This window comes from Papaver somniferum, unplaced genomic scaffold (assembly GCF_003573695.1).
Source record: "Papaver somniferum cultivar HN1 unplaced genomic scaffold, ASM357369v1 unplaced-scaffold_132, whole genome shotgun sequence".
Taxonomy (NCBI): Eukaryota; Viridiplantae; Streptophyta; class Magnoliopsida; order Ranunculales; family Papaveraceae; genus Papaver; species Papaver somniferum.
Genome location: NW_020622381.1, coordinates 7085162 through 7108165, shown reverse-complemented (window position 1 = coordinate 7108165; position 23004 = coordinate 7085162). Strand labels below are relative to the sequence as shown.

Sequence of the window (23004 nt, the reverse complement as noted above, 5' to 3'; positions counted from 1 at the left end):
ATATCTTGAAATTAATTTTCGGTTTTGGAAATTCCTTGGTGTCCAAACTTCCTTGTCTATAAATACTTGAAGTTTGCATTTCTAGCAAACTAATCCCTCCGTGACAACAAACTTCCTCGGTTGTGCTGTTACTGGTGAAGCCGCCTATTCGGAGAGGAGAGTAACCTAATTAGGCGAAATCTCTTACGGCCGCTCAGTTTAAAGTCTTATTTGGGATTGAGAAGCTCTATTAGTACCGTTGGTGGGAAACTAGATAATTGCGGTTTATCTTATGTTTTCGATTGATTTGATTGACTAACGGCGGTTGAACTTTGATTGCACCTAGTTTGTTTATGCTTGAGAATCTTCTCTTCTGATATAAGATTCACTCAAACTAGATCGAAGTTTCGACATGGATTTTTGGACTGTTGTTAGTGCTAAAGACGATCTTGTATTAAACCATTGTTAACAGACTCCGTTCTGTGCGTGATTGATCACAAGAGATTCAAGTTATTGTGTGCAGGCGTTTATTAAATATCTAAGAAGATTTGAAGACAAAGAAGATATTGAAGATTTCTGATTTGGGGTTCATAATCTTTGGTGTGCACAATACTTGTTTCGGTATAAGAGGATCCAACTATAATCGGTTTATCCTTGTGGTAGATTGGATTGATTAGTTGTGTAGATCGGCATCACTAAAATTGTTTGTGATTAATAGTATTGATTGCAAAATCTTAAAAATTACTACGGTAGTTGAGAATAAGATAGATCTAAGAACTTGACGAAGGAGTTTATTTGAGATAAACAGAAGAGCCTTTGTCGAACTCATATCACTTGGTTGAAGAGAGTTGATACCAAACAGATTTGTTGTTCCTTTACAACATTTGCGGTTTCCTCGTTAACAAAATCTTGTTGTGTCATTTACTTTGTATTTCCGCATTATAATTGTTTTGTTATAATTAAAGTAAATCACACAAACGTTAATGCTTATTTACTTGATAAGCAATCCTATTGTGTTTGGTTAAGTCTGAACCCTTTTATCAAGTAAACATACTTTTTTGTTGTATTGTCTCGATCTCGTATCCATAGACGATCACACGAAGTGTGAACCGATTAGTTGCATTGTCTCGACTCAGTCCATAAACAATCACTTTCGGAGAAAGGACTTATAGGTAGGAAAAGTTTTAGCTTGAGGTATATTTGGGTACCCTCGCCTTTTCAAATGGAGAAGAAAAAAATGGTGGTTTGATAGATGTGAATGAGTTCTTTTATAAGCCATGTCTCTTGTAATGTTTGGATGAATCTAATCCGTTAGATCAGTATATTACCAACCGTCAAATTAACTTGATTTGTTCACACGTTTTGTTAGAAGTCACATGTGACACGTGCTAACGGCCTGTTAACGGCGTTAAGTAATTATTAATTATTACTGTATTTATTTATATAACAGAAATAAATACAATAGAACGCCAGGTCAAGGATTTGACTTGACAGTCTCTCACAGATCCAGGTACCAACCCTTAATATTTGAAATGTTGGCAATGTGTTGGTCATTTATTGGGTACCAAATATTAAATATCCCTCGAAAAAACATACATATAAACATAAAATTAAACATTAAGGACAACATCATGTTAGTCTTTTAACTCACTGGGGAATAAATATTATGTCACAATAAACATGAAGTACCTAACCTCAAAAAAGACGACTAAGCCTGATTAAACGATTTCTGCGAAATATAGATTATAGAACCTCTCTCCTCTCTAGAAAAGGCGATTTCCGGCATAGAGAGGTTTTTTTCCCGACCACCTTAACTGTGGGCAGTACCAGCTCTCAATCCTCAAAGATTAGATTAGTTTTGTCTGTCTAAAGAAGGAAAACCCAAACCTCTTTTTCAATCTCCACCGTCATCTTCACAGAAAATCCTAAATCACCGACATGGATTTAGCAAACCTAAGAGGCTAAATCATCGGTTCACCGGCCCTTCCAATCCATTCAGGACGCTTACTTGCTAACTAGTGTGATACCCCTATTTAATCCTATTGATTTTTTCCTAAATTATCTCTGTGCTGCTGTTGGATTGGGGTTTTCGATTCAGTTTTCTCGGCTCTGGTCTTCGTCGGAAACATATCCAACCATGATTTCTAGCTGCAATAGTCTGTCAATTCTTACATATTCGAGGTAAACTTCAGGTTGATGCTTCCTCCATATCGGAAATAGATGAAATTTGGGATTTATCCATTTACCTATTATTTCATAACATGATGTTTCATCTATTCCTAAACCTCAATCTTCTGCTGTTATGCCCAGAGTCTATTGTTTTTTTTTAGTCTGTTTTCTTTATTTCCCGTGAGACCTTTTGTTTGCCATACCTATGTCACAGGTTTATCCATAAAATATCATCTTCAGTTCATTTAATCTTGGTTCTGTAGAACCTAGTTTGCAGTGGAGCTCTTGTGCTCATTTCCCTTTGGCCATTTATGTGTATCTTGTAAACCATTTTAGCACTTGAATCTGATTCCTGCTTTCTTCATAACCTTTCCTGGGCTAGTGAATGCCCCTTGCTTTCCTTTATGAAATTGTTTTGAAAGTTGAAAGGCTTTTTCTCTTTCCACCAGGCTAGTTTCAGTTAGAAGCCTGGGTTTTAGTTTTTCTTTGGTGATGTCCTCTCCCGTTCTCTTGCCTTGTTGTGTCCCTTGTTTTGTGTTGCTTAGTTCAATGTGGTTATGGAATTCAGATTGTTGCTAACTAAGGTTTGATTGTTTTCATCCATTCTTATGTTTTCTTTTAGTAGTTTGGTGTATCTACCAGGGAATTGTAACATTCCTTGTAGTTGTCTTTTAAGTTCAGGGTTCAACCTTTTAGTAGTCTTTTTGGTAGTTTTTCATGGTCTCGGTTTAACCTTTTAGTCTCTGGGATAACAGTATTGAGATTTAACCTACACATACAAAGAATTAGCATCACCTTTTTTCAGCCTCGGCAGCAACCGGAACTCTCAGCCAATGGATTTCAATCCCTAACTCAGCTAGATGAGCAACACCAATCTATAGCTTCAAAACTATCTTCATATATGCCAGCCTGGTGCGCGATTGGTGAATCTAGTGGCAAATTGTAATCAGTGACTCCTCACCACTGGTCCTCTATATTTTATTTCAAATGCAAGTCTCGACCAAGGGGATATTTTATCACAGCAAGCAGCATAATCAGCTCCACATGTGGGAAACAATGGGTTCCAAAATCGCAGGAGTGTATCACAATTACATTTGTTTAACAGCAACATAAAACCTATGTGGTGTGCGAATTGGCCGGTGAACTCGCACCTTACTCGACAGTTTTTTCTCAGTTTAGCTATATTTTACTTTTTAAGCAAATTTGTCATTTTGTTCTAGTTTTATTTACCCTAGTTTTCTAGTTTAGTTAATCTAGTTGAGTCTGTAATCCCTTTTGTAACTTCGTTTCAGTTTTTTTAGTAACTTTTGCAATAGCACTTTTAGCACCAGTACTTCAAGGGAAGAAATTGCATTCTTCTTCGAGTCACAATCAACGCTAAAGACTCGATTGAAATTATGGATCAAGCTGAAACACAAGGAGGTAGACGGATATCGCTCAGGCAGTACACCATGACACCAACATACGAAGGCTTGACAAGCGTCTCAGATAAATTGCATCGAAACCCATCACCGACAGCCAAGTTCTTATGGACACAACCAGGTCCATCAAAAGTACAGCTTTTCTTGTGGAAAGCATTCGTCAAAGGTCTACGGATCCTTGACAACCCCATCCTGATCCTGCTCACCAATTCCAACATCTACCCCCTTTGCAATCCAATTCTGGAGATCGCTACTCGCAGTTTACTTCAATGTCATGTTACCCTAAATTCGTGGGCATTGGATATCCTATACTGTCTTGTAACAGCGTTGTTGTAGATTAATAATATTCATGCTTCAAAATAAATAAATGAAGTACCTGAAAATGTTCTTAATTTAGCTCAACACATAATGAAGCAAAAATTCACCCATCTTCACCCTTGACAAACATTAAAGGTGTTCTTAGTTTAGCTTCATACAGAGTGAACCAAAAATTTACGGATCTTCACCCTTGACATGATCCTTATCTGAAACAGCTGCCTACTTAGCTGCAAACCAAGATGCGGAGATCCCCAATTTACCGACTCTTAGGCGTGTCCAAACTGAATAAAAATATAATACCACGAAGGAAAAGATTGCAGTCAATAAAAGTAGAGGATAACAGCTGCAAAAGTACAACAAGAGGCAACTTCTTACTGAAAATATTCTGTTTCTCCAGTGGAGGCACTCCAGCAGCATAATGGCACAAGGACATACATCTTGTTTTTAAGAAGTCTCTGCAGCAGATAGTTAACAAACAAACAAACAAAAAAGCACATCAAACAAAAGTTGTGAATTGAACTAGACTTAGCAGACTTAGGCAAGGAAGAGCGAAGACTAGGCTATGCATCCGAAATGTGGCCAAGGCCCATAATAGTTGCTCCAATTCTGGCCAAAGCGTTCCATAGATTTAAGGGTTTGTAGAAACCAGAATTTTAGAGACAAACCAGAATTTTAGTGGCATCCTCTGTCACACGTACTCCATCTTCACACACATTAAATATTTTGGTCAGCTTAATGCGCCCGCCTACAAAGAAGCCAAATAAGAGGCAATAAGACTAGTTATGAGTGTAAGTAAACCGCCAATCACCAATATATAACATAATAACCTACCACTGAGTTCAACAGGCATGCCTAATTCCTTCAATTTGACACACCAATTGGTTGCACTTGAACGGGGAGGTAAAGTCAGAAACTCATTTTTCTCAAATACCAGCTGAAACAAAGATAATCCCAAGGAAGAAATTGTGAGAACATCAAAGTATAACACAATTATATCAAATTATACAAGGATAGCTTTTCCTGACCGGTTTCATTGGTGTCTAGCCTGTCTTTACAAAGTCGCATTCAATATATTCTTTAAACTTCCTGCAAAATAAAATCTCATGGGAATTAAAGAAAGCAGTATATATCATCTCTGGTTTGTGGATAATTACATTGGCGAAGTGCAAATTTGCTAATAACAACATTCTAATGACACACTTCAACCTTACCTGAGAACGTCATCTTTGGTTTTGTCAGTTAAAAGAACAGCGGCATCATCGTAATTCTGAAGCATCTGGAAAGTTAAAAGTCCCAACTAATAAGGATACTGTAATAAAATTTAAACAGCTGTCGAAAGTGGAGAAAATGCGCATATATATGTTTTCGTACACTTCCAATTTCATGGAGACCAGGTCGCAACTCTTTAGTTTCATATCCTCGGTCTCCAGGTTTGAGTTCAGGATTGAATTCTGCTTCTGAGGCCAGTCCAACAATCCTTGCCAAAGCTTTTTTACGTCCAAAATAAACCCTGCAACAAGCCAAACAATTATTAATTTAAATTGCAGAAGAACATGGAGATTAATATAGAATCTTATTGGATGTAATATAATCATTATTAGTACTTGTAGGAATTGTCGTCGTTGAGAGATTTAATGAACTTCTTGTACTCGGGACTTTCAAGTTTTGCGTAACCGAAAGAGAAAACATATATGCTACTGTATCTTTCAATATCCGATATAAAAGACTTCTTATTTAGCGGGTTGTTCTCAAGTAAGTCTGCAATTCTCTAGCTTCAATGATTTCCCTCTTTTTGTCTTCGCGCTGTTGCTTCTCTATCAGTGGCGCTTCTTTAGCTATCAAATCCTTTATGTTTTTATCAAGTCGATCATGCCATATTTTTGTTCTCTCAGCAAAAAAATTTCTTCATACTCCAAAATTTCGTCCCGGGCTGAACAAGAAAGCAACAAATCCAAGAAACAAAGATTTTTCAAAAACAGAACCAAACCTATGTTAGATTTGGAAACCTTGAATAAAAAATATAAATAAAAATCTGAGTGTCTTACTCATTTTGTCATAGTCAATTAGTGGTTCTGGTTCTTCACTAATCCCGTCGAAAAATCTTTTCGCCATCTCTTCCCTGCATCCTCTCGTTGCCTCTTGCGCCAAACGGATAGACATCAATAGATTTCAAGAAAATTGAATTAAAAACTAAAAAAAAAAAAGAAACAAAGTTAGATATCCGAGCATGGATTAACCAAAAGAAAGATACGAGTGCTCTTACGTTCCGCCTCGTCTATGGGTTCCTCAGGTTCATCAAAAATTGTAACGAAAATACTCTTACGTTTGTTGTTTGAAGTCGTCATCTGTTGGTTGCACAAGACGATTTCACTCACTCTGATCTTCCTCTCCCTTATGAGAAAAACTCCTCTTTCTCTTCGTCTCCAACAAGGAAAATAAAGTTTATATATATGGGTTATGGTTGTAACGGAAACGGTTTCCTACTTTCCTTTAAGTGGGGGAATTTGGTACGGGTGAACTTGTTACTGGACATATCCATAAAATTCACCGCTGCTATTAAGGAGCGCTTGTGTACTGGCCGGGGAGGGTGCCGAATTCCGTTTTCAAAATTCGCATAGTAATTTTGAATATTTTTCTTCTGAGGTTTTCTATTTTTTGGGTGACAAACTATCCTTGTCCTACTCCCTCTTAGCACAAGCCAAGGAGGGCGTAGCCTAAGTTGGTGATCTTTGAGCTTATCATTCCATGCCAACTTAACCAAATTGACATCCGGTATGTAGGACTTTTGTGTTACATAGAAAAGTCCATCTTTTCTTTTCTTTCTTTTTACCCAAGTAGGTATTGGAACTGCATAGTTTAGGGTTCAACCAGGTTGATTATGGCTGGGGTGTTCCAGTTCATGTTGTACCGTTACAGGGTCCAAATATTATTCCTGTCACTGTAGGATCACGGCCAAAACACCCACTTACCATCCTTAATTCAAGAGATAACAAACTTAACTTGATCATCATGTGCTCATTTTCAGCCTGAAATCTGTCAGCACTTTCTGTCTGAGTGCTTACTTCAGAATTCATATGCCTGCACTTTTGGCTAAACCGTAAAATGGGTTAAGTTAAGATTGAATGCTGTTTGTCAAAAAAATGTATCTATATGCTACAGTTACTACTTTGCTTTGTACTTTCAAGCTCCCAACTTGTTCTGCATAATTTGGGGGGAAAAGAGCCAGTGATTAAATATTCAAAGGTCTAATGGCATTAAGATTGAAAATACAAATAAATGTAACCAAAACTGCAATCAACTCAACTTTCGTTTGATCAGGATATATATGCTACATTATCGTCTTGTCATCATCTCTAACTACACATAATCTAACTTACTTACAAGGAAGGTGACCCATTAAGGTTATCGGGTGCAGATCCATTGACATTAGCGGAGTTATAGGAGTAGGAATCATGGGCAAGCGTCTGTGTAAGAAAGACGGAGAAGGTATCAAGTACAAAAGTAAGTGAAAATAAAATCAAAAAAAATAGTTGAGAGATACCAAAACAGATGAAAAACAATGAAATGGTTGATCGACTAACCTGCTCCTGAGAGCGAAAGTACATGAATGGCGTATAATGTAGGAAATTTGAAACTCTTGAAGTATAAATATCGGCGTACCTGCATCGGAAGAAAATTTCGAACACGTGAATTAAGGATGAAACGAACTACAGGGATCCTTTTTTTAATTATTTTTTTTGTTATAATCTAGATTGCCTTAGATGCTAGGAGAATTAGGACCATTTGCACTTACTTCTCAATTTGCCTTGTCAAGTGGCTTTTGTCCCATAGACCTGCACGGGAAAGATAACCCCACCTGATACAAGGAGTTCGGATCAAGTCAACCACTAATTTAGGCATGCTTCCGCGGAATGTTTCAAAACCGAAAAAGTAAATAATTCAGGCATAGTAAACTGATCGCGAACTTCCCTTACCTTTTGTTGAAGTGCTCTCCATCGGCTTCCAACATCGGAGCTATTTTTACATCTAATCTTTGCATGACAATTAGTAGCTTTTGCATGCTTTCTGTGAGTTCTTGATCATCCATATTAGTTGCGGCTAGAGTCTGAGAAACCAAACAAACATTCTTAATGAATGCACAAGAACCCAAATTTCTCATTGCTTTTCAGGGCATCTCTCTATTAGAGGCCAGGAAAGTAGGTTTATTCTCTTGCGGTTTTGATCATGTAAGCAAGTTGGATAAAGTACGGAGTCAACTGTCAACGGCAAGATAAGCTAACCTTGACAAGTAGCAAAGATGAATTGCAGGCTTCTGAAGCAATAAATGCACTCAAGAAATAAATATAAATACAGAATGACAACATTGACAGCTAAAAGCAAAGGATATGAAGTGTGTCACATTTATAAGCCAATAAGATACAAAACCAAAACTTTGAGAAAAATATAAGATAGCCCTTTTACAGTACCTGAGCTGGACGACCTTTAGTTCGCCTTTGCAAAGCAAGGCGGAGTTGATTAAATAGGTCACCTACTAATTCCTTTTGATTTATAAGTTCTACCAGCGCTGCTCGCTGACCACGACTACTAATCAAGGCAGTATACTGCAGGAAATATATAGCATGAACATATAAATACAGAGCACATCAGGTAAATATAAATAACAGCATAATGCTCTTATTTACAACCATAATATCACAGGGTAAAAGTTAAATACAGAAAGAAGATGACCTCTTCCTCTAATTCTCGACAAACTAGCGCTGTCCTCCATCTCAGGTGAACTTTGGATTGGCTGACATCTGTATAAATATGGTCACCAACATATAATATTTCATCTCCTTGGACTTTCAGGGAACTCTCAACCATTTGAGCACTTCCACCTGAGTACAAACCCCCTGAAGAAAATGAAAGTATGCTATTAGCTTTCTCAATTGAAAGATATAAAAAATAATACTAGGGTGAAGACCAAGTCATTAAAATGACTATTTTCAGAAATCACCTGGTCGGGTCTTAAAGCAAGGGCGCATTAAACCCTCCTCAGTGACAACCTCATACATAGGGTGCGCCATTTGAAAGAACTCTGGTTTTCTTGCTGAAACTATAACCTAGACAAGAAAGAAAACTATGTAAGTAGTAATGAAGTTCAATATCTCTAACGTTTTTGTAATCATCTTGCAGTGGAGTCGTTTGTTCTTACTTCTTAAGATTTTGAATGTTGACAAGCATAGATCTATCGACAGAAAAATGATGGCAGAATCGTGGAGAAGGTTAACTTACCATGTCGAAAAGATCTCGCCAGCCCATATCATTGGGTAAAAATCGATTGAAGGAATGTTTCATCATTGAGTCTGTATAATGATAATCTGAGTTTGTAATAAGTACCATCTGCTTACCAGCCTGATGGAAGATATTCAAATGAAAAAGGATAAATAATCATTTGATACCATAACAACAAGGATAAGTCATAAAAATACCTCTTTTTGATCCAAGAGTGCCAGTGGAAGTTCTGGATCCGGCTCTACAAAACATTCAGGCTTAGACATTATCTCACTCTGCAAAGATGTGAAAATTAATGAAGGCCTGTAAGATCATGGATTTTACTAGTCATAAGCTATGACAGATGCACCAACAAAAGGTATACCTTAAGCTGACCTTCTACATGTGCTCTAAAAAGGGCCTTTCCAACAGCCTGAAAGAACAAGTCAAAGGTTAAAATGAAAAAAAACTCAAATCCCTTGTTGGGGGTATGAAAATGTTAGAATATGTCAAATAGGTTTCCAAATTCATGAAGAGAAAAGCTTTCCTAATGTAATACATGATATATGTTGCATCTCAAATACTAAGCTGGATAATAAAATTCTACAAAAAGATATGCACATACGAAATGCAAGCGACATGCAAAGTTACATAAAGAGGCTCAAACCAAATATAAGGATAATGACATGATTGCATTGCCTTGTAAATTCCTTTATAATCAAGAGGACCAAGTTCTGACGGTATTGCTCCGCCGTCAAATCTGTCGACCATCTGAAAAAAGAACATGTAAGAAAAAGAAAAAAAACAAGAAAAATCTGTTTCAAGTATTAAGGAAACAAAAAACTACTGTGATAGGAAACAAACTAATATGAATAGCAAATTAGGGATGACGTATAGGACTCACAAAAAACGTTCTTAGAGCATACATTCAACAGGTATTTACTTCTTGAACTGCATATACCTGCATAAATGCCACAGCTTCTGATACAGAGAAAAGTGTATTAAGGAACTCCCATCTACTCTCGTTCCTTAAATCAACCAGTTCCCTCCCATATATCTCACTGACGAATAAATCCAACAAGTATTTTAGAGAATCTCTCTAAATGGATCATTAAAAGGAAACCTGAGTTACTTTCGGACAGAATGCAGCCTATGCAGGTAAATAGTATAATGGAAAGACCTGAGCATCAAGGTTGTGAAGTCATTGGATGGTTTAATTTTTTTTATTTTTGGACAACTTGGATGGTTTAGATCTTACCTTACAGATCGTGTAGATAGCATTTTGGTGCCATGCATAGCCCTCTTCACATAACCAAACCGATCAGCCTTGACCAAATTGCCCCTCTCTTTGTCCAGTACAAGTCCTCTAATAACCTAAAGAAAGAATACAACTAATTAGAAGTCGTTGAAGCAGAAGATAAGAACCTCTTCTACACGTTCACAAAGGAATATCTTACCAGATCAGGATCAAACTCCAAGCCATCAACTGGATATCCCATGCTCCTTAGGTTGTCCAGACAGTAGTCATATGCCCGTCCTTCCCAAGCCTGCAAAAACACTACTTACTTACTGGTAACATGCGGAGAACCATCTGCCACAATAATACAAAATAACCACATCGCTCGAGTATGATCTGCCCCAGCAACATGACATGAGTTTAAGGTATCAAGTGAAAAAGATGAAAAGCATAATGTAGAAAACCGCCAGTTCATACTGAAAGTTACTTTTTCAATTGAGGGTGCTACCGGATTTTCTAAAGCAAACAGTTTATCAAACACATCCTCAAAGTTTCATACATGTATGCTTCTACTAATATCACAAAGATCTAGAGCCCGCAGTCTAATTTATACCTCTTTCGGAATATAAAAAGTAAAATTAAATGACACGGACTTCACAACAAGCACCAGTAACGGGAGAACACAAATTTAATACATAAACGAAATCCTAGCATGCAGCCACGCTTATACAACATTGATTAGTGTAGCAGTTAAGATATGTACCCTATAAGAACGAAGGGCTAGGATTACCTTCACATTGTAATGAATCAACGTATAGTCCATGTCGTAACCAATAGCACTTATTGATCGAAGGTTTAAAGTCCGGGTACAAAATATGCCACGCGGCGACTGTCTTGTTGAGAAGGGATCCTGTTCAGATTAACATATTATAAACAAGAAAAAGGGAGGCCAAAACTATTGATCTCATCGTAACAGGCTAATTTTCAAGCTAACAAGTAATAAGCTACACTAACCACATGGATAGTAACTACATTTCAGAACAGACCCATAAATCCACCCAGACTAATATAACTGCCAGACTCGATAACAAGTAACAATAAACACATTAAGTACTATCTGTCAGCTCGAAGTTGGTGTAGCGGTGAACATTTGTTACATTTCTTATAGCTTAAATACAAAGAATTCAATGCATCAATACTTATCGTACGTACAATGCATCAACACATCACCCTCTAGTGCAATGGGAATCTCAATGGAGTTGATTCAACTAACCTGGATTCCCAAGTCACCAAGCAACTGTTCAGCTTCTTTAGCTTCCATCCTAGCTATCTCCTCAATTGGACCTTTTAAGGTTTCTTGACCATCAATACCTACATTCGAATACCAAAACCGAAACACCATAAGAAGAAACATGTAAACTAGTAATATACAAAGCGTTTCAACGATCCCTGCAGATACTAGTGCAATAAGGTTTCTGCCTTTTGCTCTGGATTCAAAGTGAAGAAATTCAACCAAGCGCAGGTAAATAGTGAGAGTAACCATGCGTCTCTTAAGTAACATATTTTCCACTGTCCATGTCTGCTATTCAACGAAATCATCCGAAAATAATCACAGCCAAGAGGACAGAAGAGCATCAGAAGAAACCCGTCAAGTAATACATATTTGAGTGTTTATGTAGGTCCATGAATCAAAACCAAACCACTGTAGCAACCAGGATACCACCACTGTAATGGCTTGAATGAGTGATATCTAATTGCATGGGTCAAGAATTACTATTTGTTCTACTTATGATTTGTCGTGCTAAGGCATTTTTATGACATTTTTATATCTAATTACATTTTTATATATATATATATTTCAAAATACTAATAAATAAATGACTTTTCGTTAACAAAGTAAAACTTATTTAACAGCCCATGTTTTAGAACGCTACCATTAACATGCTCAAGATTCATAAATTCGAAAAAAAAAATTTTTTGCAAATATGAGAGACAGCACTTACCGAAGGCTTCTAATTGTTCTTTCTTGACATTAAGATCCCCTTTTGTACTCTCACCAAGATAATCAACATCAGACTTACTTGAAGATGTAACAGAAAAAACTTCATCCACATTACTACTACTACAACAACAGACATTGTTTTTAGGTTTTCTGTAACTCAAATTAGAAAACCCAAGTCGATTTTTAGGAAATCTATTAATATTAAAATGGGTTTTCCCCAGTATTACAGAAAATTGAGCTTTTTGAATATATAATCTACCACAAGTCTCCATAACATCCATCTCCGGAAGAAAATCGATGAACTTTTTTTTTTACTGAATCTGTACGGAAATCGAGAGAAACAGAGAGCGAGGAGACGGAATATATTTTTGTCGGACCAATCATAAAGATAGGTAGTGGTGGTGGTGGTAACTTTTTACGAGAAGTAACATTTAAAAAATAACTTTTATCTTTTACCCCTTGCTTGCACCCGTTTCTGGGTATGGCTTGCCTTTTCGTGGCCTGTCCATCTATTAGCGCCGCAAGCATTTTTTCTTTGTTTTTTATGAAAAAATGAATTATATTAACTAGCGAATATAGTACATAAGATTTACAATTTGGTTTGTACCAAATACATCTCCCCGTTAATGAGCGCAAGGAAAACCAAAAGCGATTACCAACATTTGGTGTATGCACGTATTTTTCGTCGCCGTATGTTTCGTTGGTGAATGTACTTTTGGTAAACTCGTTTTCAAAGCAGCCTCTGTTGGATTATCTGAATCTCCAATTACAGCCGTTGGATTAAATGGAAACTGGAATTACAAAATTCTATTTTCCTAAGACTGGGTCTAGTGGTGCTTCCCAGCCACTTCCCAAACCCCTTTACACATCAGCCTGGGAAGGGCCTGGGTCTTGTGGTTTTTCCTTGAGACTTCCAGGAACGGCTAATCGTTAGTCGTTTTAAGAGGAAAAAAACGGACAATCATCAGCCGTTCTACATATAACGGTCACTAATCGTCCGTTTTATTGGAAACGGTTAATGATTAACCGTTCTCCTTATCTTGACCGGTCAAAATCGATTGAACCGGTTAATCATTAGTCGTTCCCTGATTTCCCCTAACACATCCAGGAAGAACGAGCACAGTTCATTCATCCCTCATCCTGTTATTCTTCTTCCCCCATTCTTCCTTTTCTTCTCAACCAAAATAACTAAAAATCACCTCATACAATTTCAGGATTCGGATTTGTTGAGAAAACTCTTATTGAGAGTGGGGGTTATTTTTGAGGAGGTTAATCATCTCAATAATCAAAGGTAATCCAATAAATTTAAAATCCTATTTTTCTTTAATTGTTCTTGAATTGAAAAGATTTTCATTAGTTATTTGATGCGTAACATATATTCAATTAGTTTTACAACCATGTGAGGACTTGAATTTGTTTAAGGTTATTAATTTTAGGGACTTTACGTACTATGTCTAATTCTATAGGTTATTTTTACAAGTTATATGATTTGGTGTGATTGAAAAATGAGATAATTTAGATTGTATGTCTAATTGTATATGTAATTTACACGTTATAGATATTATGATGATCATAAAACGCTGCACTTTAGTTGGAATTCATTTGCAAATGTCAATTTTACTTGAATTTGTGAGTTAAGTTTGTTAGATGCCAATTTTGACACCATTTTATGGTCACTCCGGTGTTGTTGTTGATTGAAGAATGTCTTTAAGGATATATATGTCAATTAAATTGGGGGTTCCTCTAGCCGATGATTCAGATGACGAATATACAAAGAAAAATCTTCTAATGCTATATCAATGTATGCTGCAACATACTCATAATTTGCATCAACCCGTTCCAACCCAAGTGACGAAGACAGAATCAATCAATAGAAATCGTGCCGAAGCGGATGCAAGGTTGATGCAGGATTATTTCATTGATGGTTGCACTTGGGGACCGAAAAAGTTTCATGGCCGTTTAGGTATGTATCGTCCCCTTTTCTTAAAAATTATGCACAAATATGTGAGGTTGACCCAGACTTTCGACAAAGAAAGGATGCTGCAAGAATTCCAGGTCATAGCCCATACATGAAAATGTATGCCGTTATGAAGTGTCTTTGTAAAGGTATCCCACCCGATAGCATTGATGATTATACCTGTATGGCTGCTTCTACTACTTACTATTATATTAAGAAGTTTTGTGATGCAATTATGTTTTGGTTTAATGCGGAATACATGAGACGTCCAACTGTGAATGATGTGGAGTGGCTGATGAAGGAAAACGCATCTAGAGGCTTTCCAGGAATGCTTGGTAGCCTGGACTGTATGCATTGGGGTTGGAGGGTGTGTACACAAGACGAGGAGGGAACATACACATGCCACAAAAGCTTACCCACATGTGTTCTTGAGGCGGTTGCTTCATACGATAGGTGGTTTTGGCATGGGTATTTTGGAGTGGGTGGATCCAACAATGATCTTAATGTTTTGAAGTCCTCTAATTTGTTTGATGACAATCTCAATGGTATTGCACCACCTTGTCATTTTACTATCAATGGGAACCAGTACACGCAGGGGTATTATTTAGTGGATGAAATTTATAAGAGTTACTATGTGTTAGTCCAAGCTTACGGTGCACCCAGTGGTATTCCAATTCTCGAGTTATTTAACAAATATCAAATGGCAAAGAGGAAAGATGTGGAACATGCATTTGGGACACTGCAAAGTAAATTTAGGATCCTTTACCATAGATGTAACTACTGGGAAAAGCAAGATATGAAATCGATCATGAGAACATGCTTGATATTGCATAATATCGTTGTAGAGGATGAACATCGTGACCCGGAGTGGAATTATGTGTCAGACCCACCACATGCACCTATAGTAGGATACCCGAGGCAGACAAGCGAGGCATTAAAAAACCCAGTTCTCCAGGAGAGACTTCGTACGAATCTTGCAGGTCATATATGGGAATGCCATGGTCAAGGTCTAAGGGATGGTGAAATGCCTGGAGATGCGATAGACAATGAGCTGGATTCGGGAGAAGACACGGACGAGGTTGATGTTGATCAAGACCATTACGACCCAGAAGGACTTTTGTTGGACTCCGATTCAGAATGATTTTATTATATGTTTTTTTATTTATATGTGCGGTGAGACATGGTTAGTTGGTTTTCAAATTTAAGTTTACAAAAACTATAAGTTTGCAGGAAAATATTAAAAACATTACATTTGGAGGTACTCTGAAAAACATTACACATGTAGCAAAAAGGAAAGTACATTACATTTGCAGGAAAAAAGAAAATACATTACATTTGTTAAATAACACAACTTAGAAACACACAACAATAAGATAACCTATAAAATAAGCATACTAAATTCTATAAATTTCTCGGTAGATTATAAGATATGTTCTGGATTGATATTCAAACGATAACCAAATATATCGTTGACGCTTGAGTGTTTAAATGTTAGCCTTCGTTGCTGAGTAAACTTAATTCTGGATAAATTGACGTCATTACCTGCTTCGCATAGACAGTTCCTAAAAACCCTGCAATTCATCTTAATGAAAGCTAGGCGAGACCGAAGAGCATTCAAGGATCTCTGGCTCACCCCCTCCAGAATGAAACTCGACCGACATATCATTCGAAAATGTTTCAGCTGGCATATCCAGAAAATCTGGTCGATCTACTACACTGCAAAAGCTTGTCACAAGTTTAATATCTTCTAGTTCACTAAAATTAGCCATTAAATTTTCTACAAACAAACATAAATTAATAAAACGTAAACCAACTAATTTGATAAATCGGACTTTAAAACTTGAGTGCTGAAATTTTTGGTTTATATTTGATGGTAGTGAAGTAAAACTCTGCCTCTTATATATATACTGGTTTGAAATTTGAACGTTTGAGAAAAACAGTTAATTGTTAGCCGTTTTTCCAGCTAACCATTAGATTTAAAAGACCATTGATGATCTAACGGCTACCAAATCAAACGGTTAACTATAAACCGTTTAGACGGTTTATGGTGAGTCGTTATATTTCCTGGCCGTTAGATCTTTAACGGCTTGCTTCATCCTGCGAACAAAAAACAAAAACGGATTATCATAAGTCGTTTATTCCAACGGTAATTTTTTTTGAACTCTTATATATATGTAATTTTTGGTAACAAAAAATCTACACCAATCCAATTCTAACCAACATATTACTAATACTCACCTAAAAATCACTTAAAAATCTTATATCTCTTTCCAATTATTTTATATTTTGGTTAGATTTATTGTACTTGTCCCAAAACATAATGGTTAATTTTACCCGAGCAGAAGATTTGGCAATTGTAAAGGCTTATGTTATGTTTGCAACGGATTCAATAGTCGGGAGGTATCAAGATTCAGAAACTTTCTGGGATAAAATCGAACCGGAATACCACCGTACTTTTGGCACTCGTACAAATCGGACTCGAAAAGCGCTTCTGAACAGAATGAGTGCCATCAAATCAGATTGCAGAAAATTTGCTGCAATAGTGGCAACTTTTCTCAGAAACCCGCCAAGTGGATGGATTGATCAACAAATAGTAAGTTTACTGATGCAAAGAAGGTTATTAATTTTAATTTCATTTCATATGATAATATCAATTCATTGATGTACTTCATTGACACTTCCCGAATATATGTCTACAGAACGTAGAATCAAGAATGAAGTTTGTTGAAGGAAGGGGGGGAAAACTCTGGAAACATGACGCGGTTTTTGAAGTTTTGAGGCAGCATGTTGAAGGTTGTGACCCGGAGAATTTAAGGTCATATCATGGTGAACCTAGTCAGTCCACCCTGATTCCTATGGTTGTTTCAGAAAGTGAAGATGGTGATGGCACAAATACAGCTACGGAAACCCAAACACAAACACGTTTTTTTGCAAGAGACAAACCCAGGGGAGTTAGCAGAGACAAGGCTAAGATGGAAAATTCCATGGCTAAAGTTGCAGAACGTGGCTGGAGCAACATGATTCAGTATTTTGAGAAGAAGGATGCAGTCAAACATGAAGAAAAATTAGCTGAAAATGAGTTAATGCGCCAGATAGTTGAGAATGGGACAAGGGATACCTTGGCTAGAGAGAAAAAAATCCAAAATCAAGAAATGGCCATTAGGCATAAAGATATGGAAATATTATTAACAGATGTACGAAGCCTGCCTGAATGGAAGCAATATGCAGTAAAAAAGGTGCAGGAGGAAATATGTGCCCGGTTAGGATACGATCCTCGCAATTAGTTATTTTATTTACTTGCTTAATATGGTTAGTTGGTTTTCTTGGTTATTAGTTGTCTTGTTTAATGGTTAATTAGTTGTCCAGGTTATTAGTTAATTAGTGGTTTTGTTGATTAGCTGTGATTTAAATTTCGAGATGCTTTTATTTTATGAGAGTGTTTGGTAACTTTAATGTTATTGTATCCATTTGGTTTTTGAATTTAAGAGTATTCAGCTTATTAAAAAACATGTTCGCACTGATATATTCATTCAAGATTATAACAAGGTACAACATCTTTCAATTGCTCATACAATGCATCAAATTTAAAAGGTTTCTTCTTGTCTTCACAGTACTCGATCCTAGCTTTCATTTTCTGAAAAACAAAACGAAAACATTAACATGATAACTTAACATAAAACATATGACATTAGGGTACATAGTTAATCAACTTATTAACCAGTTTTTATTATATCCTTACTCGAACTTCGTATGACAATGATGCATGCTTCAAGTTGATATCAAACAGAATAGTAACAAAGGTTTGGATTTCAGTATTAGTTAGGTTGAATCTGTTTGTTACTGACTTCTTTGTTCTTCTATTGTCGTTTACGGTAATATCTTCAAAAGTTTGGAAAACGCGGTTCCAAAAATCGGTTGATTCATTGACTTCTCCAGGGATTGTGGCTCGATTAGTTTCTAAAATCCATGCTTTCACAATACCTACATCTTCTTCATTACTAAACCTCATCAAGAATATTTTCTAACAAAACTTACTAGAATTTTTTCTTACAAACTAGCATATGGAATGAGGGTATGGTATTTGTGACCCAATTTAGGGGATTTTATAGAAAAGTAAAAAATGTTACCATACTATTTGTGATCTGATGAGTCTTAAGACAAGTACATGTCTTTATTTGGAAAAGGTGAAAAACAAATAGGTTACGACAAAACATACTGAAAATTATAAAAATTCAAATACATTATGACAAAAATCAAGTTGCACTTGACTAGAATACTAGATAGACACGTATAAAAGTGAATGAAGATAAAATCAAGAACATATAAGTCGAAATAATTGATGTGAGTTGATATGTCGAAAGATGAAAAATACAGTGATCCGTCAACTCAATTTCCGAATCTTTAATAAATTAATGAGTGAACTAACGAAACCGACAACAGGTGACGAGAAAACTCACTTACAGATTCGCAAATAGTTTTATAAAGTTATGAGTGATATGAAAATCCCCGACAACTGGTGATAAGAAAAATCACTTACAGATTTGCAAATATTTTAATAAATTAACGAGTGAAACGAAACAGACAACTGGTGATGAGAAAACTCACTTACAGATTCGCAAATAGTTTTATAAATTTATGAGTGATATGACTAAACCAACAACTGGTGATAAGAAAACTCGAGCCGATATACATGCACCAATAGACAAAGTGACCACACTAGACCCCAATAACAGTAGTAAGATTTGAAAATTGAGATACCAAAAGACAGTCAATGTACTATAAATAATGTTTCTATATACCATAACAACACAACCAAATTATCAACATCTTATTTATTCAAGGTATATCTTTTCTTCAATTCTCATCACCTCCTTTTATTTTTGGGTTATTTTGTTTTTGGTACTCAAGTTTTGTCCAGCTTTTGAGTTTGGTTTAACATTTGTCCAACTTGGTGTTTGGTACTTGAAAATAACGTTGACCCACGTTGACTCTTGACTTCTATTTAGCATTTATTAAAAATAGATACAAAATCTAATTAATTGACTAAATTTACTATTATACCCTTAGGTTTAAACCAAAAGGAAGAAGAACTCGACTCATCAGTCTCATCTTCTTTCCTTTCTCTTCTTTGTTTCTCTATGGCGATTCAGAGAGTCGAATTATGCAGAGCGTTTTTTGTGAAAGCCTGGAAGAGATTAATTAAACCGAGAGAGAAGATATTCATGTTGATGAAAAATTGAACATAGAACAACTATGATGCGATGAGATCGATTGAACTCAGGTAATTGGGGGAAAAAGTAACAGGGAGAATAAGAGTAGGGTTTCTTTGATTTGATTTTGAATTGGTATGTTTATTGTAAACCCAGGAAGAAACTATAGGGTTCATAGAATTTATCTACACGTTCTTATCCAAACAGAAATTAGGGTTCTTGGGGGTAAATTTACAGAAATTAGGGTTTTGGGGGATGAGATTAAAGATGGGTATTGAGTTAATTGAACATATTTGGTTGAAATTTCAGCTGAAGTCAAGTCTCATGCAATGAATCGAAATCTTAGTGAGATTAAGGTCTGCTTTTGAGGATTTTGGGTAAATAGAGGCAGAAGAAAAGATTCTGGTAAGGGGAGGTTCTGGTTGTGTATGGAATTTCAGAAATTCAAGTGTTTGTGGTGATGATGTTGATTAGTAAGTCACTATGGTTGTGACTGAAATACATTGAGGTAAATGGTGATCGAAATATGCGGTTTAAGCCAAACTTCTCATTTGAGAAATAAATCGGCAACAATGGATTTCATGGGTTTAGGTGAAACTTCTCAATTGAGAAACAACAACACTGCAGCAACGAGTTTATGGTTCGAGTTGAGATGGTTTTTGGATGGAAAATATTTCTTGGCAGTAGCGAAGATGGAGAATGGTTATGTGTTGGTTGAAGAGTGTTCTCTGCAAATCTTGGATGTAACGGAGTTTGGGCATTTCTCGCTGGATGGAATTTTGTGGTTTTGATAGGAAATCAGTTTGTAGCATGGCCAGAAAATAGAAACGTGCAGTGGTTGAATCGACTGAGGAAAGTTGGTTTCTGTCAAATGGAGATGGAACCAAATTCTAGATTGTTTGTAGTTGGGAGTCTGGGTTTGCAACAAGGAATCTGTGAGGGTTAACCTACTGGCAATCAGTGAACTAGTGATTCTCGAAAAGTTTTAGTTTGTGTGTGAAGTTCAGCCAAGAAAATCAACGAAAAGGTTAGGTCTAAAATCTGATGATGTTGCCATGAAACGTTAACCGTATTCCAAGGAACTGAGGATTATTGCATGTGATTGAAATTGGGTTTTTTGTGGTTGAGTTGGTTCCGATCGGTATTAAGCTATGCAGTAATATTTGGTTTTGCTGGTGTTGACGTCTGGGAAGATGATTGAAGTGCTTCTGATGAGAGATGGGTGCTTAATGGTGGTTGAAACATTTATCGAATCACGACCTTAGGCTAAATGGGTTTATTAAAGCCGTCGGATCTAATGTAAATATTAGGAAAGTGAAGTGTATGATAGTAAACTAATCTAATAATTAGATTTTTACCATTTTTAAAATTTTTCTTTTTAATTCCTTTAAAAGAATTCAATATATAACTGAGTCAACCCGGTTCAACGTCTTTTTCAAGTACCAAACGTCAAGCTGGACAAATGTTAGGTCAAACTCAAAAGCTGGACAAAATCTGAGTACCAAAAACAAAATAACCCTTTATTTTTTTAGTAGTCATGGTCGCCAGATTCACCCCTCTTGAAGATGCGGCTATCATCCAGTCTTGGATTAATGTCTTTGTCGCTGAAGGAGAAACAAGAAATATTGTCTCAGGTGTCAATTTATGGGAGCTTGTGGTTCTACATTTGATGGTTAGGGACGAAAACCCACACCAGAATACAACTAGAGTTTTACAAAACCGGGTTCCAAATATTAAAAGAAAGGTTCAGTTGTACCTAAGTTTTTTGGTTCCACTTTTAAGAAACATGCCTTATGGATGGACAATGAACCAATGCGTAAGTATACTAATTTTGGACTAACTTCTTAAATTTTCATAACATAGTTTTAATAACACTATTTTAATATTTGGTTGTATAATATAGGAACTTCATTCGAAACATAAATACGAAGATGCAACCGGTAAATCATTCCAATTATATGAATGTTATTTAATCCTGAAGCAGAGGTTACCTGAAGAATACGATCCCGATATATTATGTCGTGAAGAGGGTCAAGATGATGGCGAAGATTAGTTTGGCTACTCCAACACTAAAGATTTTGTGGGTACATCTATAACAAACCCTCCTGAGACTAAACTCGGCCGTTAGGGACGCTAAATGTTTAAAGGGTTGCTGCAAAGATTAAGTGCAGTCGCGTTGCCTGCAACAGTGAGTTAGATTTAATTTCCAGTAATTTACATTTAATGTACTACATAGTATAAGTACCCAAATAAAATAAGATTGTTTACACATCTTTGTCACTTTTATGAAACGTGGAGTTTTATGTTTACTGGACTCAAAAACAATTTAACTTATCATTAACTTCAAACTAAAATACAACAGAGTACATTCAACCAATACAACTCTTATCAGGTCACCGTCGTAGGCACCTCAAATGCACTTAGCACGTGCAACAAGCCTTTAAACCTCCAGGTGTCCTTGCCGGCCGAGTGGAGTCTCGGGATGGTTTACAAGAGGTTTACTAACAAAACCTGAAAATTACAAGTATTTACGATTCTATTAGCGCCTAAACAACCTGCTTGGATTGTAGTCTACCATGGCATCCTTCAGAAGGAGGTAGCATTCGTAAAACCTAAAATTGCGTCCATGCGTTTCAAGAAACTGTGCTTTCGCCATTGTTTCCTACACAGAGTAAAAATATACTCAAATTAGTATACGTAATTTTATTATTTATAAAATTAAAACATCTTTTTAAAATTATATTTACTTACGATCGTCATTTCCGCTGTAATGAATGTCGGTGGCAAGTCTTTTAATAACGTAGCTTGGATGAGAACATAAGTTTTCACATCTCTTTTTATACTACCAACCCTGTATTTTAAAGCTTGCTTTGATCTATGGTTTGGATTCAAAAAGTTTTGAAGAAAATGAGAATAAACCAACTCCTAGAAGTTATAGGGTGGTGCTACAGCATCAACAGTAACCGGAGCATTCATTACCGCAATCCATGCAGCTATGATTGTAGTATCTTCTTCAACGGTGAAGTTAAAATTCATGCTGGATGAATAAAATGTTCACGGTTTGGTTGCTGCAATCAATATCAATACCCGGGACTTTATTTATTGGAAAGAATAAAGGATGTGTCGTCCCTTCGTTGCAGTGACTGTTCACGGATATGTGCTCCCTCCCTTGCAGTCACTCGTCACGGATGTGTAATCTATTTAGAGGGACTTATGTTTTCAAATTCGAATGAGTGTAAAGGGAATGTTAACGAAAAAAGGTTAAGAAACGGCTAACCATAGACCGTTTTCCCTTTCCTGGAACGGTTAATGATTAGCCGTTTCACTAGAACGACCAATGATCTACCGTTATTTTTGTGAAGAACGGTTAATGGATAACCGTTTTCTGCTTTTTGAGAACGGCTAACCATTAGCCGTCCCCGGACTCTTCCGGCTGGGATTCTCGCACACTAGGGAAC

General features: G+C 36.5%; 2 protein-coding genes and 1 long non-coding RNA gene across 3 annotated transcripts; 1 reads left to right on the top strand and 2 right to left on the bottom strand.

The window, feature by feature from the left end:
- Nucleotides 1–3890: 3890 nt before the first annotated feature.
- On the bottom strand, nucleotides 3891–6959 carry LOC113332649. The gene is made up of 9 exons (XR_003351633.1): nucleotides 5933–6959; nucleotides 5492–5817; nucleotides 5259–5397; nucleotides 5099–5163; nucleotides 4913–4973; nucleotides 4719–4821; nucleotides 4553–4632; nucleotides 4263–4342; nucleotides 3891–4168 (listed from the first exon to the last, which is right to left on the bottom strand). It is a non-coding gene; the product is annotated as an uncharacterized LOC113332649 (long non-coding RNA).
- A 137-nt stretch (nucleotides 6960–7096) lies between these two features.
- LOC113332648 (5'-nucleotidase domain-containing protein 4-like) lies at nucleotides 7097–12723 on the bottom strand. The gene is made up of 17 exons (XM_026579171.1): nucleotides 12381–12723; nucleotides 11651–11748; nucleotides 11168–11287; nucleotides 10598–10687; nucleotides 10399–10514; nucleotides 10102–10201; nucleotides 9840–9911; nucleotides 9526–9573; nucleotides 9359–9436; nucleotides 9162–9281; nucleotides 8884–8989; nucleotides 8616–8779; nucleotides 8354–8488; nucleotides 7862–7992; nucleotides 7681–7743; nucleotides 7469–7547; nucleotides 7097–7351 (listed from the first exon to the last, which is right to left on the bottom strand). The coding sequence occupies exons 1-17, from the start codon at nucleotides 12658–12660 to the stop codon at nucleotides 7265–7267; spliced, it is 1887 nt and encodes a 628-aa protein (XP_026434956.1). The 5' UTR covers nucleotides 12661–12723; the 3' UTR covers nucleotides 7097–7264.
- Nucleotides 12724–14454: 1731 nt separating this feature from the next.
- Nucleotides 14455–15477, top strand: LOC113332799. The gene has a single exon (XM_026579308.1). It carries the CDS (start codon nucleotides 14455–14457, stop codon nucleotides 15475–15477), a length of 1023 nt encoding a protein of 340 aa, XP_026435093.1.
- Nucleotides 15478–23004: the final 7527 nt, after the last annotated feature.

Coding starts and splice junctions, on each gene's coding strand:
- LOC113332799 (XM_026579308.1), top strand. CDS start 14,455: ATGTATGCCGTTATGAAGTGTCTTTGTAAAGGTATCCCACCCGATAGC.
- LOC113332648 (XM_026579171.1), bottom strand. CDS start 12,660: ATGGATGTTATGGAGACTTGTGGTAGATTATATATTCAAAAAGCTCAA. Junction 9,574..9,839: donor ATTATAAAGGAATTTACAAG/GCAATGCAATCA, acceptor TTGTTCTTTCAG/GCTGTTGGAAAGGCCCTTTT. Junction 9,437..9,525: donor ATGTAGAAGGTCAGCTTAAG/GTATACCTTTTG, acceptor ACATCTTTGCAG/AGTGAGATAATGTCTAAGCC.